The 22,370-nt window shown below is 41.7% G+C and overlaps 1 protein-coding gene and 1 long non-coding RNA gene across 6 annotated transcripts in view; one reads left to right on the forward strand and one right to left on the reverse strand.

The window, feature by feature from the left end:
* Positions 1–884: 884 nt before the first annotated feature.
* On the reverse strand, positions 885–14,440 carry LOC136012970 (uncharacterized). Of its 3 annotated transcripts, none has more exons than XR_010612099.1 (5): positions 14,397–14,440; positions 11,810–12,105; positions 10,056–10,231; positions 8,663–8,778; positions 885–996 (listed from the first exon to the last, which is right to left on the reverse strand). It is a non-coding gene; the product is annotated as an uncharacterized LOC136012970 (long non-coding RNA). The 3 variants fall into 3 exon arrangements; XR_010612100.1 differs by lacking the exon at positions 885–996 and adding an exon at positions 5,557–6,341 and having other exon boundaries at positions 10,056–10,227; XR_010612098.1 differs by lacking the exon at positions 885–996 and adding an exon at positions 5,557–6,341.
* CFAP91 (cilia and flagella associated protein 91) overlaps positions 4,625–22,370 on the forward strand; it is a 36,733-nt gene continuing 18,987 nt past the window's right edge. For 2 of the 3 annotated variants that reach the window (XM_065676111.1, XM_065676110.1), the window contains exons 1-11: positions 4,625–4,933; positions 5,694–5,761; positions 8,406–8,563; positions 11,232–11,315; positions 12,885–12,941; positions 13,826–14,007; positions 15,010–15,187; positions 15,506–15,663; positions 15,918–16,100; positions 16,212–16,354; positions 22,241–22,357. In XM_065676111.1, the coding sequence (XP_065532183.1) occupies positions 4,867–4,933; positions 5,694–5,761; positions 8,406–8,563; positions 11,232–11,315; positions 12,885–12,941; positions 13,826–14,007; positions 15,010–15,187; positions 15,506–15,663; positions 15,918–16,100; positions 16,212–16,354; positions 22,241–22,357 (1,395 nt within the window). In that variant the 5' untranslated portion in view covers positions 4,625–4,866. Of the gene's footprint in view, positions 4,934–5,114; positions 5,158–5,693; positions 5,762–8,405; positions 8,564–11,231; positions 11,316–12,884; positions 12,942–13,825; positions 14,008–15,009; positions 15,188–15,505; positions 15,664–15,917; positions 16,101–16,211; positions 16,355–22,240; positions 22,358–22,370 lie in introns of those variants that run through there. The other variant, XM_065676112.1, reaches the window with a different exon arrangement.

The raw sequence follows: 22,370 nt of genomic DNA on the forward strand, positions 1-22,370 counted from the left end.
ATCCCTGTTCATTAAAAAGCTTATCCAAACCTCATCCAATCCAAATGAAATTAAGTATATGAATAGCCTTCATAGGATGCCTGAAATATTGGTAAACTTGGGGTTTTGTCACAAACTGGACTTCTCTGAACCATGGGCTGAAAATGTCCTTAATTCTGCTTTTTTTTTTTTTTTTAAGTGCAGCTCAAAGCCATTACTGAAACCTTTCAGCAGGCTTTGAAGCAAATCCTTTTAACTGTGATCACTGAGTATTTTCTCTGAACTTTGACTTTTTAGGCTATCCTCATCTGTAGATTGCTTTTAGTACTCAAAATGGGCCAGCAGACATACTACAAAATGCAAAGTAAGAGAGAACAGGTCTCCTGTTAAAGACTTTAATCTGTTTTTATTGTTTCAGCTGCTGTATCCCAAAATGCTTCTCTTGGCAGAGCTCTTTGTATAAACAGCACAAAGAAACCAAAGCCCTTGGCAAAGCTCCATTCACCACATCACTACTCCAAGGCCATTTTTACAAAAGGTGGTGCAGGTTACAAGTGAGGTATTCCACAACAGATAAGATGCCTTACTATAGCCAAAAGCCAGCAGAGAGACAAGGCCTTACTCCACAGAACATGAGATTTCACAGCATCTGTCTTCTTACCCCTTCTGAAGACTTACCTCAGCTTCCTGCCAGAAGAGCAACCACGTCTTCATCCTCCTCTTTTGCACACTCTCCACCACCTCTTCTGGTGGGCTGGGAGGGACACCCCCTTCTTCTGGATTAAAAACCCAGCAATCACATTGACTGCAGCCTTGTGCTGCTGCTTTCCCATTCCTTCTGAATCACACCTTTGGAAGGAGCTGTTTATTGTACACAGTTAGTAAACCGTGTGGGCTTACCTTGGGTGAGTCCAAAGGCCAAATTAATTTGATCTCATTTCACATTTAGTAGAAGCGCTGAATTGGTGCCACCCAGGTTAGACGGGGATGGACCACACATGGAGAAATGGTGACATCCTGTGGCAAAAATGGAAATGGCATGCTAACGGTTACTAATTTTAACTCCATTAATTTTGACATTTCCTGCCGTCAAGGTCTCAACAGTGTTTTTAATACTATAGCTTGGTTGCTTGTAATGTAGTTTTTTTTAATAACTACGAAAAAACCCACCATGAAGCATCACATGCACCCAGCATCACAACAGTGCTGTCATTTGACAGCAGAAGAGGACCATCTGCGTAACTCAGTTTAAAGCCAGATGGATTACGTCTTGCCAGGGGTTTCACAGGTCCTCGTGGATCACAGGGGGAAAATCACGTTCAAGAAATCCAGTTCCCTCCCAGGCTTTGGAGGACAGAAGGAAGACACAAGTAGAGAGACTCATCATCTGTTTAGCTCAACTTCTTTGCCTTCTCGCCTCCTGTCCTACCTTTCCACACCCCTCCCCACTTTTTCAGCTCCACATCTAGGCCTCTCATTTTCTTGTCCAGATTACTTCTGCTCCACTTTACTGGCTGCTCACCTTGTCTCTCCCTCCTTCCCCTGCACACTGCTACCACCCTTCTACTAATTTTTCTTTGCTTAGCCAGCCAAGTTTCTCCTCTAAAACTGCACTTTCGCATCCAATCCATCTTCTCTGTCTAGGTATTCTGCCCTTAAGTAATGCCTAGTCCCACCCTCCTTTGTCAGATTTTACAGTTCAAACACATCAGCAAGTCATCACAGCGTAACAAGTCCCTCAACAGAGCATCAGTAATTCATCTTGAAGCAAATTACACCATTTTATCTCAAGGTTAATGTGAGGTAAAATGCATTTGGCTCATGTTCTTTCATGGGCAGCTGAACTAGTGCATGTTACCACAGTTTTTCAACATGCCCTGGCCCAGAGTTACTCCTGCAGAGTTACACTCGGTCACTGCACAGTAATTCCCAAAGGTGTGGACAGTTTGCTCATACATCTGAGCACCTGGTGTCCCCTCAGAGCCAAGTGGCTATAAAGAAAATCAGATAGACAGCACCCCAGTTCAGCTACACAGTCTTGTTCTAGAACAGCTATTACTGGGAAGAAACCAACCAAAACCACACTAAAAAATCATGCTGTGGCTGCAGGTCTGAGGAGAAAGCTCATCAGTCAAGTTCTTTGAAAACTGTAGCAAAGAGCTTCTTTTTTGTTGGAAATGGCTGATCTGCATTTAAAAAATAAACAACCAACCAACCAAGACCAATTCAGACCAAACCTCACCACTTGACCATTGCAGTGTATTCCATAGCACACACCAGCATGTCAGGGGCCCTGGCCAGGTTTCACTCCAGCTGCAGGTCCACAGGAATATAAAGACTTCAGGCAAAGCACATTCAAGATAGCAATAATCGTAACACCTTTCAACACTTGTAAGGCCATTCACTGTTCACATCTGTCATTCGCAGAGATTTCTCAGAAATGTTCGTTAAAAATAGGCCAGTATTTCACAAACAGCCCCCCTATCTAATCTAAGCAAGCTCCATGAACCTAAACCTTGAGCTTTTAGCTCAGCCACATATACCTGCCGCCTCCCATGAATAAGTTTTAGTCTTCAGGGAGTTATGCAGTGACCTGAAAACTTTTATCTCTCCTTTTCTGACAGGGTAGTTTTCTGCCACATCAGTCTCCCAAAATAATTCCCCACATAGTCTTTCAGCGGCAACACCAGTAGATCAGAGGCAGTGGGGCCAGGCAGCTCATGGTGAACAAAGAAGGTAGCAACTAACACTAAGTCCAACTTAATGCAGTTAATAGTGGGACTACAGCTTTTGGTCTTCCACAACTCCAGAGAGCACTCATCTGTTACGCTGCTGCATTTTGTTGTACTCTGTTCAAGAACTCATGTAATTGTTCTGTTGTTCTTCTTCACCTGGTTTCCACCAAGTTCCTTCAATAGAATCATAGAATAGCTAGGGTTGGAAAGGACCTTAAGATCATCTAGTTCCACCCCCCTGCCACGGGCAGGGACACCTCACACTAAACCATGGCACCAAGGCTTCGTCAAATCAGATGCCAAATCAGGCTTCCCTCATCAGAAAGATGAAAGTCCAGGCCACCTGCATCCAGTAAACTCTGAAAGCCTTAAAGGGGAAAAACGTGAGAGGGTGGAGCCCACAAAGAATAATTTTTTGGCCAAAGGACAGTTTACACACCTCATTATGTCAAGGCAGATGTCCAGCATGGAAAAATTGCAGCATGGAAATTACAGAGTTCTAATGAATGAGATACAAAAAAAGGAAAACTCTATCATGAGAAATTCTGGGCAACTCTATTAAAAACTGACGTTTACTGTTGATAATTATAATAAGGTATCACACTGTAAAGTTCTTCAGTAAAATGAGAGCCTTTATAGCCTGCTGGGTATCCTTAGGGCACGGATTAATCCACTGTAGAAAGCAGCATCCTGCAGATGTCATTCAGCCACAAAGCTGTAACAGCATTCCTTAGTTCAGACCCACATCCAAATACTCTATCGACCTACATTGAAAGAAGTTGTTGCTCCAAACAAGTGACGGGCCTTTAAGAAGTAAACCAACATTCAAAGTTGAATTAAATGTCTATGTATAAACTGGCAGAGCCAAGGAATTTGGAACCACAGTCTGCACATTGCTCTCCTGTGATAAACACTGAGGGGCCAAATTTTATGTCAGGCATGAAAAGCTGTGAATAATTCTCTGATATACAGAGTTTTATACACAAAATAACTAACATGAGGGACCTGCTTCAAGAGTACAGGCAGAGGAAAGGGCCCACTTGCACTTCTGCTTTTTATGTCCTATTCCAAAAGAAGTCTCGCACTGCTGCCTCCAGATCTCCTTAGGCTGACAAAAGCATTAGCCCTTCCTGTTTTAACAGCATAAAGAAGCTTCCAACTTTGTTCCTCATAGAAGATGGTGACCTCCTCCTTGCAAAAAACAGGAACGTTTTTTGAAGCATAATGCTATTTTGTAATGCTTTGTAGAGGGCTCTCAAGGCACTTTACAAACGAAAACCACCTGCAGCCTCTCTGGCCTGGTAGGTAACAAACCTATTTTCACCAGTTTATGGCAGCAGAAGCTGTAAGCAGTAACAAGCAAAGCCAGGAATAAGCCGCAATTGCTAAACCGATTTTCATAGAATGGTTTGGGTTGGAAGGGATCCTCAAAGCTCCTCTGGTGCAAACCCCCTGCAATGAGCAGGGCCATCTACAACTAGATCAGGTTGCCCAGAACCACATCCCGCCTGGCCTTGAATGTCTGCAGGGATGGTGCACCCACCACCTCTCTGGGGAACCTGTGCTAGCGTTTCATCACCCTCATTGTAAAGAATTTCTTCCTCACATCCAGCGTCTTTCAGTTTAAAACCATCACCCCTCATCCTGTCCCAACAGACCCTGCTAAAATGTCTCTCCCTATCTTTCTTATAGGCTTCTTATAGGAGAGCATCCCTGTTTGTTTCCTTCACTCCTCCCCGCTGACCATTCCCCATCCTCCTCAAACTACAGACAAGCCTCCCCACGCCAGCTTCACTGTGAAGCCCAGGCCCGCCGCAGCTCCTCACGTGGAGAGCATGGACACCTCTGCACGCCGGGGTAGGGGAAGGCCGGGCACCCTCGCCTCCCTCCCCGCCCCGCCTGCAGTAGCACAAGATGGAGGCGGGCAGGCCTCGCTGCCTAACAAGCAACCCGCGTTGGTGCCCGCAGGGGAGAGACAGCCCCTGGATCTGCGGGAAGCGGCGGCAGAACACCCTTGGGGCCAGCCCGTCCCCGGGGCAAGGCCCGAGCCAGCACCAGCGAAGGAAGAGAGGCGCCGGCCCCCACAGTCACTCCCCGCCGTAGGGTGTGCGCCATTCGGCGGCCCCGCCCGCCGGTCGCCACGGGAACCGCCATGAGCCGCACGGTGACCGGCGCTTTGCAGGCCCAGCTCCTTGGGGACGGCCGACAAATGGCTTCCGGTCGGACCCTCTATCACCCTTACAGTACCGCGTCCGGCCCGGAGGGACAGCGGCTTCCCCGCGCCCCCTGCCCTGTCTGCAGCCCCCGGGGCGGGGGAATCTCCGCAGGAGGGAGGCCACGTCCAGCCCCCGGGCGCGGGGTCTTGGGTGCTGAGGGGGGAGGGTCGTGAGGCGGCTGGTCTGCCCGAGCAGGCCCCTCGCCCCTTCCCGGGCCGTAAGATGAGGTGCGGGGTCAGAGCTGGCCCAGCGGTTGGCACTGGCAGACCGACAGCGAGCTGGATCGGGAAAGAGGGTTTGGGACGGGAGGATGGAGCAGGGCAGAGCTGTGCAGCGGTAAAGCCTTAGGGTTGGCAGCAATAATGAAAGCACCAGGGGCGAGGAGAGGCTTGGGACTATAAAACACCTGCGAGCTGCGGCAAAGCCAACACTAGTTCTGTATGCTGGAGGGAAGCATCCTTTACAGTGCATTTCCACGGATTACCATGCTTGCTTTCTTCTGTGTCATGTCTTTACTCTAAGTGATTCCAAAGAAACATTTTTCTTCAGTCATGTTCTACAGAACAGCAGTAGTTCAGCTCCAAGGCTTGTTTGCATGATGGTGGAATTTCTTTGATATGCAGACATGTATTTAAGTTTTTTTCTTTCCTAGTTTGTTTTATAGTGTCTTTTTTACAGACTTTTAAAGATGGAAGTGGAGCCTGACCGTTCATACAGATTCCCCAAATACATAACTAGTTCCATTTGTTCACTTCTCTTTCAGATGCTCCATGCACACTGTCAAGTGAGAAGGATCATTCAAAGTCAAATGCCCTTGTTGGTGATAAAGTGGTAGGTGTTGACCAAAGATAGCTCACTTGTGCACCTTTTATTTCTGTGTATATGCATATATACATGGGTAGGAACTCAGTTCTAAGCTGCCCCCTTAAAACCAAAGTACAAAGCAAAGGAAGCAGTTTTATCTAAAACAAGACTTAACACAGGGAGTAACCACATCCCCTGGCCTAGGGTGACTCCGCAGCAGCAGCCTGGAAATGCCCAGTTCCATGTCCTGGGTAATTTCCTAAATTGTGTGTCAGTAGCATGACCAGCGTGACCAGTTAGCGTGACCAGCAGATCGAAGGAGGTGATCCTGCCCCTCTGCTCTTGTGAGACCCCACTTGCAGCACCGTGTGCAGTTCTGGTGTCCTCAACATAAGAAGGACATGAAGCTGTTGGAGCAAGTCCAGAGGAGGCCACAGTCAGGGGGATGGAGTACCTCCCGTATGAAGACAGGCTGAGAACATTGGGGCCGTTCAGCCTGGAGAAGAGAAGCTGCTTGGAGATCTCAGGGCAGCTTCCATTGTCTGAAGTTGGCTACAAGGATGCTGGAGAGGGGCTCTTCATCAGGACAAGGGGTGATGGGTTCAAACTGAAACAGGGCAAGTTCAGGTTAGATATAAGGAAGAAGTTCTTTACTGTGAGGGTGCTGAGGCACTGGTACAGGTTGCCCAGAGAAGTAAATGCTCCATCCCTGGCAGTGTTCTAGGCCAGGCTGGACAGAGCTTCGAGCGACATGATCTAGTGTGAGGCATCCTTGTCCATGGCAGGGAGCTGGAACTAGATGATCTTCAGGTCCTTCCCAACCCAAACTGTTATATGATTCTGTAATTCTATGATTTATAACAGATTATCTCCAAATGCTGTTAGCAGCAGCTGTTAGTAAGATCTAAAAAAGAATTAGACTGTTGTTCAAGCAGACCTGTTAAACTGTGTTACTTCACATGGTGCCTCCTTACCTTGGAATATACTTAAACTACAGCTCAAGGTAGCATACTTAGTTTAAAGTGAACTAGGTAGTAACAGTTACGTAGCCTGTAAAGGTTGCACACCCATCCTAATTCATATTATCTTCCTCACTAAGCCCTTAGTTAGTTAGCCCATCGTTTAGCTCCCTACTGCTTTTGCTGCCCTGCTATCAGTATTCACCCTAGCTAGTTTAAAACCAGTTAGGGCGTGTCTGTGGGAGTTGCAGTCGCGCTATTAGACAGCAGCGATTGATGGTGGGACAGGCTGCATATAGGTAGAATGCCAAAGGAAAACAGACTTGGTACAACTGCATAATGAATTGGATTTTAAACAGAGTCCTCTTTAAGCTGTGCGTTTGACTGAGCCTGCAAGGCAAGATACTCTGAGCTCTGAAACTCCATTGCTGTACAGTGAGGAGAAAATCCACGAGCAGCTTTCCAATAATGGAGTCAAGAAACATTTTTTAAGAATACTTCTGGATGTCTCTTACCGTATTATCTCAGTTTCTTTTCTACATCTACATGAAAAAAAAAACAGTATGTTTGTCTGCCTCTCTACAGAAAGATACACACCTAGAGCTGGAAACATTACCTGTCATCATAGAGATCCTTGCAAGAGTATTGCTGTGTTAGCAGTGAAGGCCAGCCAAAGTGAGGTGGCATACTGTCACTAATGTTGTCATGTCCCAGGTGTGATGTGGATGGGTATGGTGACAGACTCTGACTTGCATGAAACATGGTTTAAGCATATGAATCAGCAAGGGCACAATGTGCAATTCAAAACAATGCAACTTTGAAATCTCAATCTATAGGATCACAAAATGAGTGGACAGAGTTTGGGATAATCCTAGTTTGTAGGGTTTTCCAAAGTCCTGAGGTTAAATTCCCTTTGAAGAGAAATGAAACAAAAATGCAGTTTCATGCACAGCAAGCAGCTGGTCATAGTTGGGAGTCCAAATCTTCATCATCTGACATTCTCTTACACTCTGGTGAGTTAATGCAGTTAGTCTCTACTACCCCATCCAGGTTAGCACCAGATGAAATAAATTCACAGTTCAAATCTGATTTCAGGCTTTAAAGAAGCTCAAACCAATAGAGCTACATTACTTCTACTTGAGTCCTGATTGCAAAGATTTATTTGCAATAATAAATCTGGAGATTTAAGGCATATCTACCCAGGGGAATAAGTACTTAGAAGGAAGGGTGTGGATTTTTAACGTGATCATTTTTGTGTGCTAACTCCCATGCAGGTATTTTTAACACAGGCTAAAATTGTTACGGTATAAAATAATGCGTTACTTCATTTCCAGAGCACACAAAATAGGAGGAAGCTACATGGGGTAATGTGCTAGAAGTTCACATCGCTGCACATTCATAGTTACTGCACACTCATAGTTACTGCACACTAACTTTTTTATGTAATGAACCATTAGATCCTCAATTTTAAGTGTAAGCTTAGCACTGGAAAATAGCCACAAGACATATCTGTGCGTCTGCTGCTAGTCTGGTATGCTCCACATCTTGAGAAGTACCATCTAACCAGCTGACATCATTAACATATGTATGCCTCCTTCTTTCCCCATCTCAAATGCGTAGTTCTGTCAATCACAGCAAGCTGAAATTCTGATCTCTTCACTGCTGTTTGAAATCAATCACTGCCACTCTTTTTGTGTCCACACAAACATTAGGTAAAGGCACCAGTGCTCAGAAGTATGTTTAGAACCTTGATCCATTTCCCGAGCTATGGTGTGTGGTTGGAAGGCAAAGATCCAGTACCTCCATTTGTTGACCAAAGATGGAAAGGGAGTGCTCAGCATCGCCTGGTGGCTCTTCAGCAGCTTGCTGCGTAAGTGTTCTATGGATGATTTAAAAAAACCGTACAAACAAACCCAACAAAACCCCATGCACACTGAAGTGAAGATGACTGCAATTTGCTCCTACTTACATTTCCCTTGAAATGAAGAGATTGCAGCTGTTGTGAAGTATGGTTGCCCATCTGTTTCTTACAGGGTGGATGTTGCGCATTCCTTCATCCTTGTGTTATCTGCTTTGCAGCGGTTGCTGGGAAAGGGAAGAGAGTTATTTCAATCTTAAAGATCAGATAAGTTATGAAGATTTCAATGACTCATGTGTGTTACTTTAGTGGGAGCTGTTTCTTTCTAGTCCAGTGCTGGTTTTAAGTAGCGCAGTTGCAGCTGGTTAGATTGCTTTTGCTGCTCATTCAAGGGTGTACGAGGCCTGAACCAGGACACCACATTTTTAGTGCAGGGGTGTCTTGGTTAAACTTTCTCCTGGCATCACAATTTGGGCTCCTGATTCCGCAGATGTTAAAAAACAAACTTCTGTGTGTTTTGCCACACCATGTGTTCTTTGGAATCCCCTAGTAGTTGTATGCAAGATTGCAGGCTTCAGCCTAGTTGTTTACAGAGGTTTTTGATGCATTAGCAAGCTAACTGTAGACCACAGGCTTTTCAGGTGATGTGTGCTCTGGGGTTGCTGGTAGCTCAGTTCCACCGCATACCAGACTCAAAGATGGTTTCAGAGTGATACAGCACCTGGTTTTGTTCAGTTTTGAAAGCATATTCTTCTAATTTTCATAATAAAATAAGAATTTTTGAGCTGTTTTTTTTTTCTATTATTTTCAGCATTTCACACTGTCCCCAGCAAATGAAAACCTCAGTGGCTTTTTCTGTTTTGACTGTTACTCTGTAACAAGAACTAATTTGACACCTGCACTGCTTTAAAATTGATTTACATTTCAACAACATGTATTTGCAAAATGTCTTGTAATTAACAAAAAACAGTGAAATCCAACCCCTCTGTTTCAACCTGCATGGATTGACAGTGTTGCTGATACGGAAGATAGCATATTTCCCAGCTGTCTTCTTGGTAGTTGCATTGCCTCTGCAAGGTTACCAGGAATAAATGCCCATTTATTTCAGCAAAGTCAGCAAATATAAGTCAAGGACATGCAAGAGGCAGGATCTGTGGAATAAAAAGGGCTGTTTCACTGGGTTCCCATTGTGCCTATAACTATAGCATAATAGGATGAACAGCTTATGCTAATAAAGTTAGATCATAAGAATAAGTGCCCACCTGTGCTGAATGAAACATAAACCCATCTGGATGGAGCAACAGCCTGATCTGTGAAGAGTCAGCTAGTGGAACTAGCCATCAGCTCCATTATCTCATTTGAATTACAAACACAACTTCACAATAACAGGTTGATTAGTGCTAAGCAAGTATCTCAGATTACTGCACTGCATCCCAAAACATTTTCCTCTCTTTTGTTACGTGATAGGACTGAAAGCACTGGGAAGAGATGACTTTACACTTACCTTGGCAGTAAATTGTATGTCACAGGAGGTTAATGAAGCATATCTCTGTAGGCTTTGCTGTAATAGGTGGCCATACAGTGGCTCCCGAAGTTCCACAGTGCATTTTGCAGGGCTTAGGTGAGGTCTTTGAAGACAAGCGATCTCAGCATGGAATCCTCTGGTTTGATCCCAGCTGTCTTAACAATGTTATATATTGTTAATTGTGTCTCTGTAAATATATCTCTGTATTTAAAATTAGGCAATAGCAACCAGTTCCAGCACCCACAAGCCTGAGGTCAGGTTTCTTAAAAGCTACCCAAAAAATGGTCTTACAAAAAAACATGACCTTCAGGACTTTCTAGCTTAAGGAAATTACTTTCTCTCGGTGGCATGGTATGGACTTTTGGGTTTGGTTTGGGTTTGTTTTTAAAAAAGAACTTCCGTTTCTTGTCTTAACCACCTCGCAGGCTGAGAAGAGAGTAAGACTGGAGTATAAAGTGATAGTGAAATCAAATAGGAGTCCTGATGCATAGATTTCAAAGGACTCAATTCTACCCGTTCTCTCACTGACTACCTTAATGAGGTCTACCTCAGAGTCTTCTAAAGCTTTAAAATAAAAGGCTCCAAAATGTTCTAGGGAAAAATTTAAACAGTCTGCCTACTTTAAATTCAAAAAATGGGGTAAAAAAATGAAGAAAGACTGTTCTTGCAAAAGATATGGTTGTTCCAGCATAGGTTTTTGAAGCATTCACATGGTCATTCTTATTTTAGTCCTTTATTGGAGCATTCAAATTGAAATTGCTGATTCTAAAATATTTTACATTTGCTCAAAATCTCTTCAGCTACTTTTGAAAGGTGGAAAGCGATAGTCTGCCCCTTTGTTCATTCTACTCCTTTACACAGAATTTCTGTTATGGAAAGTTTTTTATTCTTAAGGAAATTCGCTTGCTTTCCCCACTCCCAACAAAAGTAGTTAAACAAGGTCAAGCATTTACAACTGGCAAATCCTCTTCATGACAGGCATGTAAGAAAGTTTTATTAAAGGCAGCAAACGACCATTTCTTGCTCACACATAATGAGAGATATACATAAAGTGTCAAAAAAGTAGAAAGATAATTAAAAAATAAGAAGGGCATAATAAAAAGATCAGAACTGCTCTGAATGTACTTAAACGATATCCTGTACTTTGGCTTTTAGAGCTCAATCTTCTCTTCAGATACCTCAGATTGTGTATGAAGATCCTGAAGTTAGTGGAAGGAATCGCTACAAGTATTTTGCACGGTAAGGAATGACCTGATTTGAAACAGAGTTCAGAAGCTTGCTTTTGTGCTGTTTAAAAGGCACCTAAATAAATGCTAGAGCTTTATTTGTTTCAGTCCTTTGTGTCAGTTCTTTGATTGCTGATATGGAAAATCTAAATAGTAACCAAATCTTTAATCATGAGGTTATTTTAAATTCGTGCCATGCCAGAATTTTCAGATAATGTTCAAGAAGAGCTGTTAACATGTGTTATTTCACGTGGTGCCTTCTCACCTTGGTATATACTTAAACTACAGCTAAAGGTAGCTTACTTACTTTAAAATGAGCTAGGTAGCAACAGCTAGGCAGCCGATAAAGGTTGAAAACCCGTCCTGATTCTTCATACTAACTTCCTCAATAAGCCCTTAGCTAGTTAGCCTGTTCTTTAGCTCCCTACTGCATTTGCTGCCCTGCTATCAGTATTCACGCTAGCTAGTTTAAAATCATCCAGGTTTTAAACTCAGATAATGACTTACCATATAAGCAATTATACGAAGCATTCTGTACTTAATTATTTGTAGAAAGCTCTGTGCTGTAGATTCTCCTACACAGAGGAAGAAGATGCTCACAAAGTGCTTGCGGCTCTCCAGACCTCCTACAAAGGTGCCTTCTTAAGAAGGAACCTTTTAACTCCCAGTCTCTGCCAGGAGCAGAAAGGCAGCAAAGGGAATCCATGATTAACTTTCCATCGATGTCCTCCATTGCAGAACTGCTCTGCTCCTTCCAGAGTGACACTGCAGATCACCAGTGGACTCAAGATCTGAACCAACAGCTAGCATATAAACATTGTCAACTTAGTCACATATTCTTTGAATCACATTCACTATTATAGACAGCAGCTATTGGCAACAGGTCCACTTTAAATATAAAAAAAATTGCCAAGCTTAATAAACTGAAGTTCTTTATGGATCTTTTAACAACAACAACAGAAGGACAAAGATGATGTTATCTTCTGCAATTTGAAATTAAAGCCTCTCAAAGGCTAAGGGAAAATGATAGTGAACTGCAATACGCAAACTATAAGAATGCCTAAGAAGGAATTATTAATATGTCATTGAGCCCATATTACTTTCAAGATAATTCAGAAAAAAATGCAAAAAAACCCCAAAAAACCAATCAAATTAGGTAAGTTCAACCCAGTTTACCTTAGCAACTGACAGCAGGAATTCATTTCAGGACTTACTTCAAAAAGTTACAAGGAAAAAAGCCCTCTCAAAAACTCAGAGTGAAAAAAAGTGAACTAATCAGTGAAGCATACACAAAATGTTGTGAACACACTCAAACCTAACTTCTTTTGATTATTGCCTTGTTTTGCAATTCCACTTTCTGCTTTGACAGAAGAACACACAGACATACTGGTGAAACTTTCTCTTACTCCTTAGCTGTGAAAGAATTACTTAATGCACAGTTCATAAACATGCAACTACAGAACCTGAGATACGGAAAAATCAGTGTAACTCCATTGAAATTTGTGGACTGCAGTTTTTCTAAATCTTAATGATCTTTTATGCTCATGGTTGTTGTCTTACATTTGCATTCTCTGTCTTTCAGACCTCTCATCACTTCTTATAAGCTGCTTCCACTAAATATTACTTACTCAATGGCACAGTAAGTAGTGAGTTCCAGAACATTACTGTTTTAATGGGTCACATCTCACAAGAAAAAAGTTGGGGAGCTAGTTAGCTGGTGACCAATATTTTTCATAATGAACCAACAGGAAAAACTTGTTAAAGAGGTAAGAGTCTGTTTACCATTGAGAATTCCTGACGAAACAGGTGACTGACTGTCAGAATTTGCTTGCTATACATGAGTAGTACTTTGTGTAAAGATAAAGGACATGTGCCTCAAGTGTGTTACGATTATGTGGCCTAAAACAGAAAGCCAAGTGTGTCTGAGTACTAGTAGAAATACCAATGCAAGGAAGATTCTTCCCTACAGCAATATTATTGGAAAATCTGCTGGTATTTTATTAAACTGTCTGTGATAGTTGCAATACTGTTCAGTGATGTAGAGCATCCATGAAGGAGTCTGATGGTGTTTTCAGTGGGGATCAAATTTTGAGGAGACATAAGAAGACTCATTTCCTAGTGGAGTCATGGACATTGCACATGCTTAGATCAAAATTGAATTTTCATTCTGGAATTGTTGGAAAGAGGATTATGTAAGCTAAATTGAAGCAGTCCTACTTCTTCTAACGCCCAACCATTAGTTACTTCTTGTGCCTGTTAAAAGCAATGCTTTAGAATGCATACATGGAGAAGACTTGCTTGTGATAACTTGTGACAGCTGAAACAAGAACATTTCTGGATTGTTTACATAAGGAGGGAGATTACAGAGACTCAATGTAGCCTCAGTCTGCTTTTATTAAAGACAATGGAGTTAACATCAGTGGGAGCACAAACACATTTGGATATCCTACCTTTGACTTAGTGTTTCTGTTGTTTTTTATAATGAATGTGAGTAATGTTCTTCCATCTTGCATCTCTTTTTAGGACAGAGCCCTATGTTCATTCACTTATAGGAGACAGCAAGGCCTTTAGTCCCATGTTACGAACTTTGGGCACACAGACAGATTACAGAGATGGTGAAGCCCAGACGGATCCCTATTCCCCAGAATATGTAGTTCCTAGTGGCTCAGTCCCTGAACTTCTGACACTTGCTACACTCACTTGGGGTGAGTTGTGAAACTGAGATAAATTATAACAATCATATCACATCTTTAGCAGGAGGTTCTTTGTTTTTTCAATGTCAGGTTTCAAGTCTGTTGCCAGCTTTGGCAGGCCTTTGTTGTCTTCCCTTGGGGCACATTATTTTATCTATTTTTTAAATAGGTATGGTATTTTCCTACTTAATAGCACTGTTCTGGGGTACCTCATAAAGAGTTTTGATACCACTCAGAATGAAAAGTTTATATGTTTTACGGATACAAACTAGGAGCGCTTTTTCCATTCACCTACCATTCTTCAGCTGTTCTGAGTTAAACATCAGTAGACATCAGTAAAAAACAATATCAACACTGCTGCCCCAGAATATACCTGTGATCCTCATCTCCCACTGTCTCACCTCTGATGATGATGGACACTGGACATGCCAAAGAAAGTGCTCGTTCTCGGAAAGTGCCTTCTTGGAAAAGCTTTTTCTCCTTTGCCACCTGCAGTTGAGGAATGAAATGCTAGTGTTAGAATCATAGAATCATAGAATAGCTAGGGTTGGAAAGGACCTCAAGATCATCTAGTTCCAACCCCCCTGCCATGGGCAGGGACACCTGACGCTAAACCATCCCACACAAGGCTTCATCCAACCTGGCCTTGAACACTGCCAGGGATGGAGCACTCACAACCTCCCTGGGCAACCGATTCCAGTGTCTCACCACCCTAACAGGAAAGAATTTCCTCCTTATATCCAATTTCAACTTCCCATGTTTAAGTTTTAACCCGTTACCCCTTGTCCTGTCACTACAGTAAATGTCAGCTAAGCTACAGCAAATGCAGGTTCTACCATTCCTCACACTGTAGAATTTTACTGGCCTTAGAAGCATTTACTTCGGGTTGTGGACAGTTCTTTTTGTGTTTAACATGTGAGCTTGTGCCCATTCAGCCCTCTAATACTTTTTGTTGGTGGTTATTTGCTGGATTCACCATTCTGCTAAGGAGCTGCTGTTTTCTTGTCCCTTAAGGTCGGGGTCTACCAGCAGGACTAGCTGAAGTGGAGATGATTGAACGCGCCCGGGAAAAACGTGCTTGGGAAGCAACTCTTCCAGCCATGGACAGTGCCTCAAATATCGAGAAGAGGAGGAAAATGATGGAGGATATGGAGAGGAAGGAATGGGCCTTTAGAGAACAGGAAATAGAAAAGTAGGAATCAAAATTTATTCTTTATTTCTTGAAATTATCGGCCAAATAGAAAAGGAACAAGAAGATTTAGGGGATTGGCTGAAGGGTGCAAATCCACTGATTCTGGGAAGTGACGTATTTGTTAGATTTAATATAAGACACCGCTACCACAGTGCTTTTCACCAGTACTAAACTCGCTGGTTAAAATGAAAGATTAAACAGAAGATATGCAATATGAACTAAATGTAAATTAGTCAGTTGGTGTGTAGTATCTGATGATGACAGCATTGCACAGAACACTGCAGAGTACAGTAGGTCATACCTGGCCTTTCCTTGCAGGTTGCAGGAGGTTCAACTGGAAGTCTTAAAGAAGCTGCTCTGGAGGCAAGAGGTGAATCAGACTGAGCGGGTTGCCAAGCGCTTGGATACCTACTGGCAAAATCATCAGAAGGCTAAAGAAGAGAAAATGAAAAAGATTCAGAGCGACACTGCATTGAGTAAGTTTGAAAAATGGGAGAGAGCGGTATGAGAGTTTTCAGACAAGGCATTTCTATTTTCACAAGGTCGCAGTATTTATTCAAGATGAAAAAGGTTGCATCCACAATATAGATATGCATGGCCAGCATTTGTTCTGGTCAAACAGATCATGTTTTTATATTAACTAGAAAAAGCCCTTGTGAATTTCCAAAGATATGGCTGGTTTAGAATGATTTGTATGAGGAACTTTTTCACATTTGTATTTCTTTTCCAGTGCTCAGGAAACTGATAGCTAAGAGGAAGAATGTGATGGGGAAGCTGGAGAGACGAGATATCATCAAAGAGTATATTGACTTTGCATCACAACCATATGCTCCTTTGTCTAGAACTGGTTATTTTCCAGACAACCATTCTGAACATTACGTGGTAAAAAACTTCTATCTTAACACCTTTGCAGGTAAGGCATTTTGGAAGACTTAGTTTCTATGACATATTTACTTAAAATATGAACAAACCTCAAATTCTTTCCCCGCCACTCCATTATTTAATCACTGTTTGTATTTCTTAGGACTGTGTGAATTGGAAGCATCTCTCCCAGATTCTGTCACCCAGATCAAGATTAAAGCTCCAAAACCTAAGCAAGCTATCACTAAGACCGGATATGTTAAAAAAGCAGCAAGGCTAGAGGTGGCACTGGCACAAGTTCACCAGGTATAGAGCTGCATCCAGCAGCGTGTCAGTTCCTGTTAGATTTGAACTGCTCAAAAATGCAATTGGGAAGATATGTGTAAGATTTTTCCTAATTTCCTGGGCTGTATTCACACTGTTTGTAAGACAACTTTAAGGACAGAATGGATTCAACATTCAGACTGTTGTAGGTATGACCAGTACTGCTCTGCAACTCAGTCAATCCTCTCTGTACTTCTGCTCCAACCCTATAGAAAACAAGCATTGCTGCTTCTGTCTTCCTACAGACCAGTTGTTTATATCAGAACATATTATGTCAGTTGGAAATTCTCTCCTGCCATTTGCTCATTCTCATTTTTCCCTTACTTTTGTAATGCACAAGTGGCAAGTCTATGGGTTGCACTGTCAAAGTGCTAATAATTAAATAAACCAAATGTGGATTCATATCCTAAAAATTCTTTCCTTTTTAAAAAACGTACATTTTTAAGTACATATTGTAAAAACACCTGTAGCAAAACATGATTAAAATTACCCCACTCATAAAACTGGATGAGAACGGTGGATGCACAGCACTGTTGTTCCATAACAACAGCATCTGATTTCCAAACATGCTAATAGTTTTTTTGCATCTTAATTTGTCATAACTGGTCATGCAGATGAGGTGTCCGTATATACAGTTAACCGCTGGGGAAAGAAGTGCCTCGTTTGCATTTACAATCACAATACTTGTAAATTACATGTACTTTTAAGTATGCTTCTTGTGATGCTTTTGAGGGCTACCTTTTTTTAAATATCAGGCATATTCTTGGCTGGCTGCTGTATCCCTGAAAAATACTGAATTTCATTTGTAAAGCTTGGCAACTTCTGCTTCATTTAGTGAAGAAATAGTTCATGATTGGAAATTATGTGTATAGCTTTCTTGCTTTAGTGTAATTAATAATACTCTCAATGGTGACAGTTACTTTCTACTAAAAAATTTGAAATTGAAATCTTGTTCCAAAAAATCAATCATATTAACTGCAATTGAAATTCCACTGGATCTTGTCAAAGATGAAACATTGCCTCTGGTTGTGATTCACAAAGAAAAATATCAAGATCCTGAGTACTACAGGAATTGTTGAAGATCTAAGGACATTCATTCACAACAGATTTAGAGCAGAAGACACAGTAGTATTGAAGTGGTTTGAGTTCGGCTGATTCTTGCATAAAATTCCAGTAGCGACTAGGTATAATCTGGATCATAACACAGTTCTCATACACAGCAAAATGCTAGCCCAAGCTTGCACAGCTGAATTCTGTTTGTTCAAAATGCAGCAATTGTATTCTGTTTGTTCACAATCCTTCTTGAGGTTTGAAAGTATGCCCTAATGCTGGCTGCTTACACAGTAATGTCTTTTCGAAGTAAAATTGGTGACCAAAGGGAGATAAAATGCAGAACAAAAGCAGACAATTGTGCGTATTTTCTTTTCTCAATCAATGTAGATCACTTGTTCTACATTGGTTCTACCAGCTGAGGGGCTAACGTAACTAATACTCATTTCCCCACCATAAAAAGGCGAAATATATATTCTTTTAAAATCACGAAGCATCTTCTTTGCAGGAAAAGATGATAAATCCACTATGAAAATCTACCTGCTGCTTTTAGATAATACAGAAGTAGGCACCAGACCAGCTGGTCCAGACAAGAAGAAAGTACTGACACTGAAACACCCAGACTGCCTCAGCCACTGTTAGGTTTAATGAAACTTTCCTGTTCAGAGCCATATAAAATTGCTGCCCTAATTAGCACTTGAGCTCTATGGTGCTGTCACTGGTCACTTCTCCCATCAGAGTCTTTTGCATCTTAAGTTTGGTGGCTGTAGCATGTTCTGGCTTAGCAGGGCCTCTCTGACAGGTCCACCTCATTAGGTACTGGAGCTGTTACGAACAGGGCAGAGTACTTAACAGAATTTATCAGAATCCTCCTGGAGAGGACAGCTGTCTGACAGCTTGGCATAAGCAGTCCCAATTGTGCCAGCAACCTCCAAACACAGCATGAAGGAGGTTTAAACCAGGCAATTAGGGATCATCTTAGAAGAGCACCGTGTTTTCTTGCATTGTTTCTATAGCTGAGCAGCTAGACAAGTTTTCTCTACAAAAGCTTCTTTTTAGTGCTGTCCCAGCACACTTAATCTACACATTTTCTCCCATAATCTTAGAAATAAAGCAAAACTCTAGAAAACTCAGAGAGTACACAGTGATCTAGCAGTGGAATTAGTTTATTTCATTTTCTCTGGATAAGCTCTTGAAGGAGGGGCAAATAGAGGAGGAGTGCTAGATTTTGGCCTCAGAAGTAATTCATAAAGGAATTTTCCAAGGCTTGCTTCTCTGGCCAAACAAGTGGCAAGATGGACTAGTCCTCCTCATTGTGTTTCTCTTGGTTTGCCATATTGAGGGTTTTCATAAGCTTAAAGCTTGTAAGAAGTGCTAAGCAGTTATTCAAGAAGTACTAAAAGGACCTGTGTCCTCTTGAGAATAAGAAGAGCTTCTTTCAGACTTGAAACTAAGCCAAAAACAAGACTTCTTGAGGACCATCCTGAAAACTTTTGCAGTATTATGTACACTCAGAATTCAGAATTCTCTGACTAATTCTCTGAAACAAGAGAACGTGGCAGAAACAGGAGTGACCCAGGGTTCACTGTAAAAGCAACAATCTGTATCTTAAACCAGATCTATAAAAGGACAAGGAAAGCTAGCTGCTAGCCAGCACAGATGACAGTGCTTTAAGGAATGTGAGCCATTACATAGAGAGCCTTCTGTGAAAATCCAAGGTATTGAGGAGATAGCATACTGATATAACTAATATAGTATTACTATAGTAATAGGAAAGCAATGCAACTAGGTAACTGAATACACCAAGGAACAGAGGAGGTGCTAGAAGAAATCCCAGTGCAGAACAATATGTGATTTCAGACAGACCCTCTATGGTCTGGTGTCTCAAGAGGGGTAAAGAGTCAGGTAGTTTTGAAGTGCTGGATCAAGATGATGTCAGAACAAAACCTCTCACCTCAACATTAAGTGCAACTCTCATCACATCTGTTTTTCTTTATCTGGTTGCTGGAAGGAGGTAGAGAAGTAGGGGGAGGGACAAGAATGTCTCTGGAGAAAACCTCTGCCAACTTCAAAGCATAGGAAAACCTGTTCAAGCAGTTATTTCATCAAGACCAGATCTCCATACAGTGTTAGCTGGCTCATGCTCTGACGAGGCTCTAAGAGCTATTATGTCAGTCTTGATCATCTGAGGTGCAGCAGCCATGCTGCATTGCAAAGTTGGTAGTCAGGCTATCCTTGATGATCTCACTCTCTTCATGGGCAAAAAGGAAGAAAGAAAAACTTGACTATGTACTCTGCTGTACATGAAAATAAAATATCCCCAGTGTCTTGTGAAAAGAAGAGGATCAGAGAGGAGATAAGGAAGGAATCTAAAAAATGATGTCTTTGAACAGAGAGGAGTTTCTCAAGCCACTATCTTGTGAAGAGTTCTGCTTCTATCAGAAGCTAGCAAAAAAGCTAAGGTTAATGGCCAAAACCATGGGTGCCATTTGTTCTTCATTGCACTTGCCAGGAAAAGGAGGTGAATTGGGTGGTCCTTCACTGTCCAATCGAACCAGACTATACCATGACTCTGAACCTACTACCTGAAAAAAAACAGTGTAGTCTATCGCAGAAAAATTAGCGTGTGATATATAAGCAGTAACATTTTAAGTATGTTGTTCAGACATGTGGCACTTTTCAAAGCAAGTATTTTACAGAGATGCTTGAGCCCTGGCCTCTCTGTGTTGAAAAATGGAAACTTGTTAAGTTAGGCACAACCAGCTCATGCAAACCCCCTTATTTTCTTTTTCTTTTCCTACATTAAAGTCTTAAAATAACTTAAAGCCTCCGTTTAGAGAAGGCAAATGGTGAGCATTTTTGACTTAGTTAGCAAAGCAGGCAGTAGACTGTGCTGATGTGAAAACATAAAACCACTTCTAGGAACTGCAGTATTTCTCAAATCTACATTAATAAGGACTCCCTCTTGTCAGAAGTGCTCATAGATTTTTCTGACTTTAAAAGTTGTTATTCTGGTTGTGTTTTGTTGTTCTGGTTAGCAAGAAATATTTTGGGAGGCTAAGGTTTTATTAGGAAAATACTTACAAATGCAACATTGTGCTAACAAACATAGGAGCCATTGTTTTCAGAAGAACCACAATTGCAGCAGCTTTTTTCTTTCAATTTCCACCCCCATCATACAGAACACCTTATAAATCATAGCAAGCACTGTTATAATCTTCATGCCAGAGAGCTCCAATGTCATCAAATACAAGAAACAGTTCAGAAAAATCTCTCAACATTTTTGAGCTATAAAGGTTTCACATGGCTTATAAGCAGTTTATAGGCCTTGATACTTGCATTATTAACATGGTCCATTTCAGAAGTTTTCAATAATAAAGCATTTTTTCTCCTGCACATAGAAATCTCTCTCCCTTTCTGGAGCAATTAATGATCCTAGCTTGAAAGGTCAGATCCAGTATGCAAGAGGAGGCCTGTACAATGACCACTGGAGTTTCAAAGCTTCATTAATTTCACTATTAAATTCTTTGCAAGTGCCATTGATTTCCTGTTACTGGAGAGAGAAATTCAGCATGGGATTTTTTTCTTAAGGTTATCTTTGGTTTCCATCTCTAGTGAAACACTGTATTTGAACATTTGAAAGAGAGCAATAAAAGTAAAAGGGAGCATTTTTCCTTGATGGAATTTATTTGTTATTTCAGTAGTAAAGACTATAGATCCAACCCATATAGTAGTAGGATTATAATTTTGAAGGAGCTTTAAACGTACATACTCTATTCCCTTTCCTTTATGAGTGGATGTGTGATGTCCTACAGCAAGCAAGCGTTGCCATGCAGTTAGAAATTATTAACTCAGTCTCTTGCTCTAAGCACCCTCTGATGGGAAGTTGGTAGGACTTTGGCAATGTAGGAGTTTGGAAATGTCTTGAAAGAGTTGAGGCTGTGGTGGCATTTCCACTCCTAGCCTGCTTTGGCTGACAAGGTTTGTCCTCTGCCACCAAATAGCTGCAAGCGAGATAAACCCCACTGTTAATAAGCTTGTGGAGTTTCTTAGGAGAAGGAAGTTCTCAGGCAAGTTAGTTTCCTGTTCACCCTTAGTCCACTCGTACAGCTGCTGTGGGTGCCTCTCGGCTGCTAGGCTGTTGCAGATGAGCATTTCTACCCCCCAGTAATAAGCATTATACCTGTAGTTAAGGTCAAAGAGTGATAACCACCTTGTAGAGACATGTAAACTGTAATTAAATTGTGATATTCCTACCCATTTTTCATGTTCTGAAAGCATCTCTGTCTTGCTGGAAAATAATCAACGTTTTTGTCATTGCATAAGGAAAGTAACACAGACAACTGCCTCTGCTTGCATATAGGTCAGTGTTTAATTGGTTCAATAAGATTCCTATTTTAAAATGAGAAAAATAAATCTGAAATATGCTTTTACTTAAAAATTACATTCTTAAGTAAATTCTTAAGTATTACATTAGACATTAAGCTCATACCAAATTTAGATTAATTTTAGGTGACTCACCCAATGCAATTGCTGATGGCTTACTTGGAAATATAGTAAAATAATTCTTGCTTCCTTCTTACATATGATTTTGAAGTTCCCATCAGTATCTTCTGACCATCCAATACCCTCAGCTACTGACCATATTCGTTTTTTCAGTTGATGTGCAGTAAGAAATAGAAGCCACAAGCCTGCAAAGTGCAAAATACTTTTAGCTCCCTTGTAGTCAGTGTGATTTGCAACAGTCAGCATCTAGAGGACTGGCCTTATTGTGGCATGCTATCTAGCCCAGTTCTGATTACATCACGTCTATTCCAGGCACTACTGGAGAAGAAGAAGGAAGTCAAGGAGCCGAAGAAGAAGCCCCTCCCTTTACTTCAAAAAGAAAAGCCTGTTCCTTGGCCACCCACTCCAATCCTGGAAAAGCCATCAGTTGTAAGTGGGCTGG

The sequence above is a fragment of the Lathamus discolor genome, chromosome 4, assembly GCF_037157495.1.
Source record: "Lathamus discolor isolate bLatDis1 chromosome 4, bLatDis1.hap1, whole genome shotgun sequence".
In the NCBI taxonomy this organism is placed as follows: Eukaryota; Metazoa; Chordata; class Aves; order Psittaciformes; family Psittacidae; genus Lathamus; species Lathamus discolor.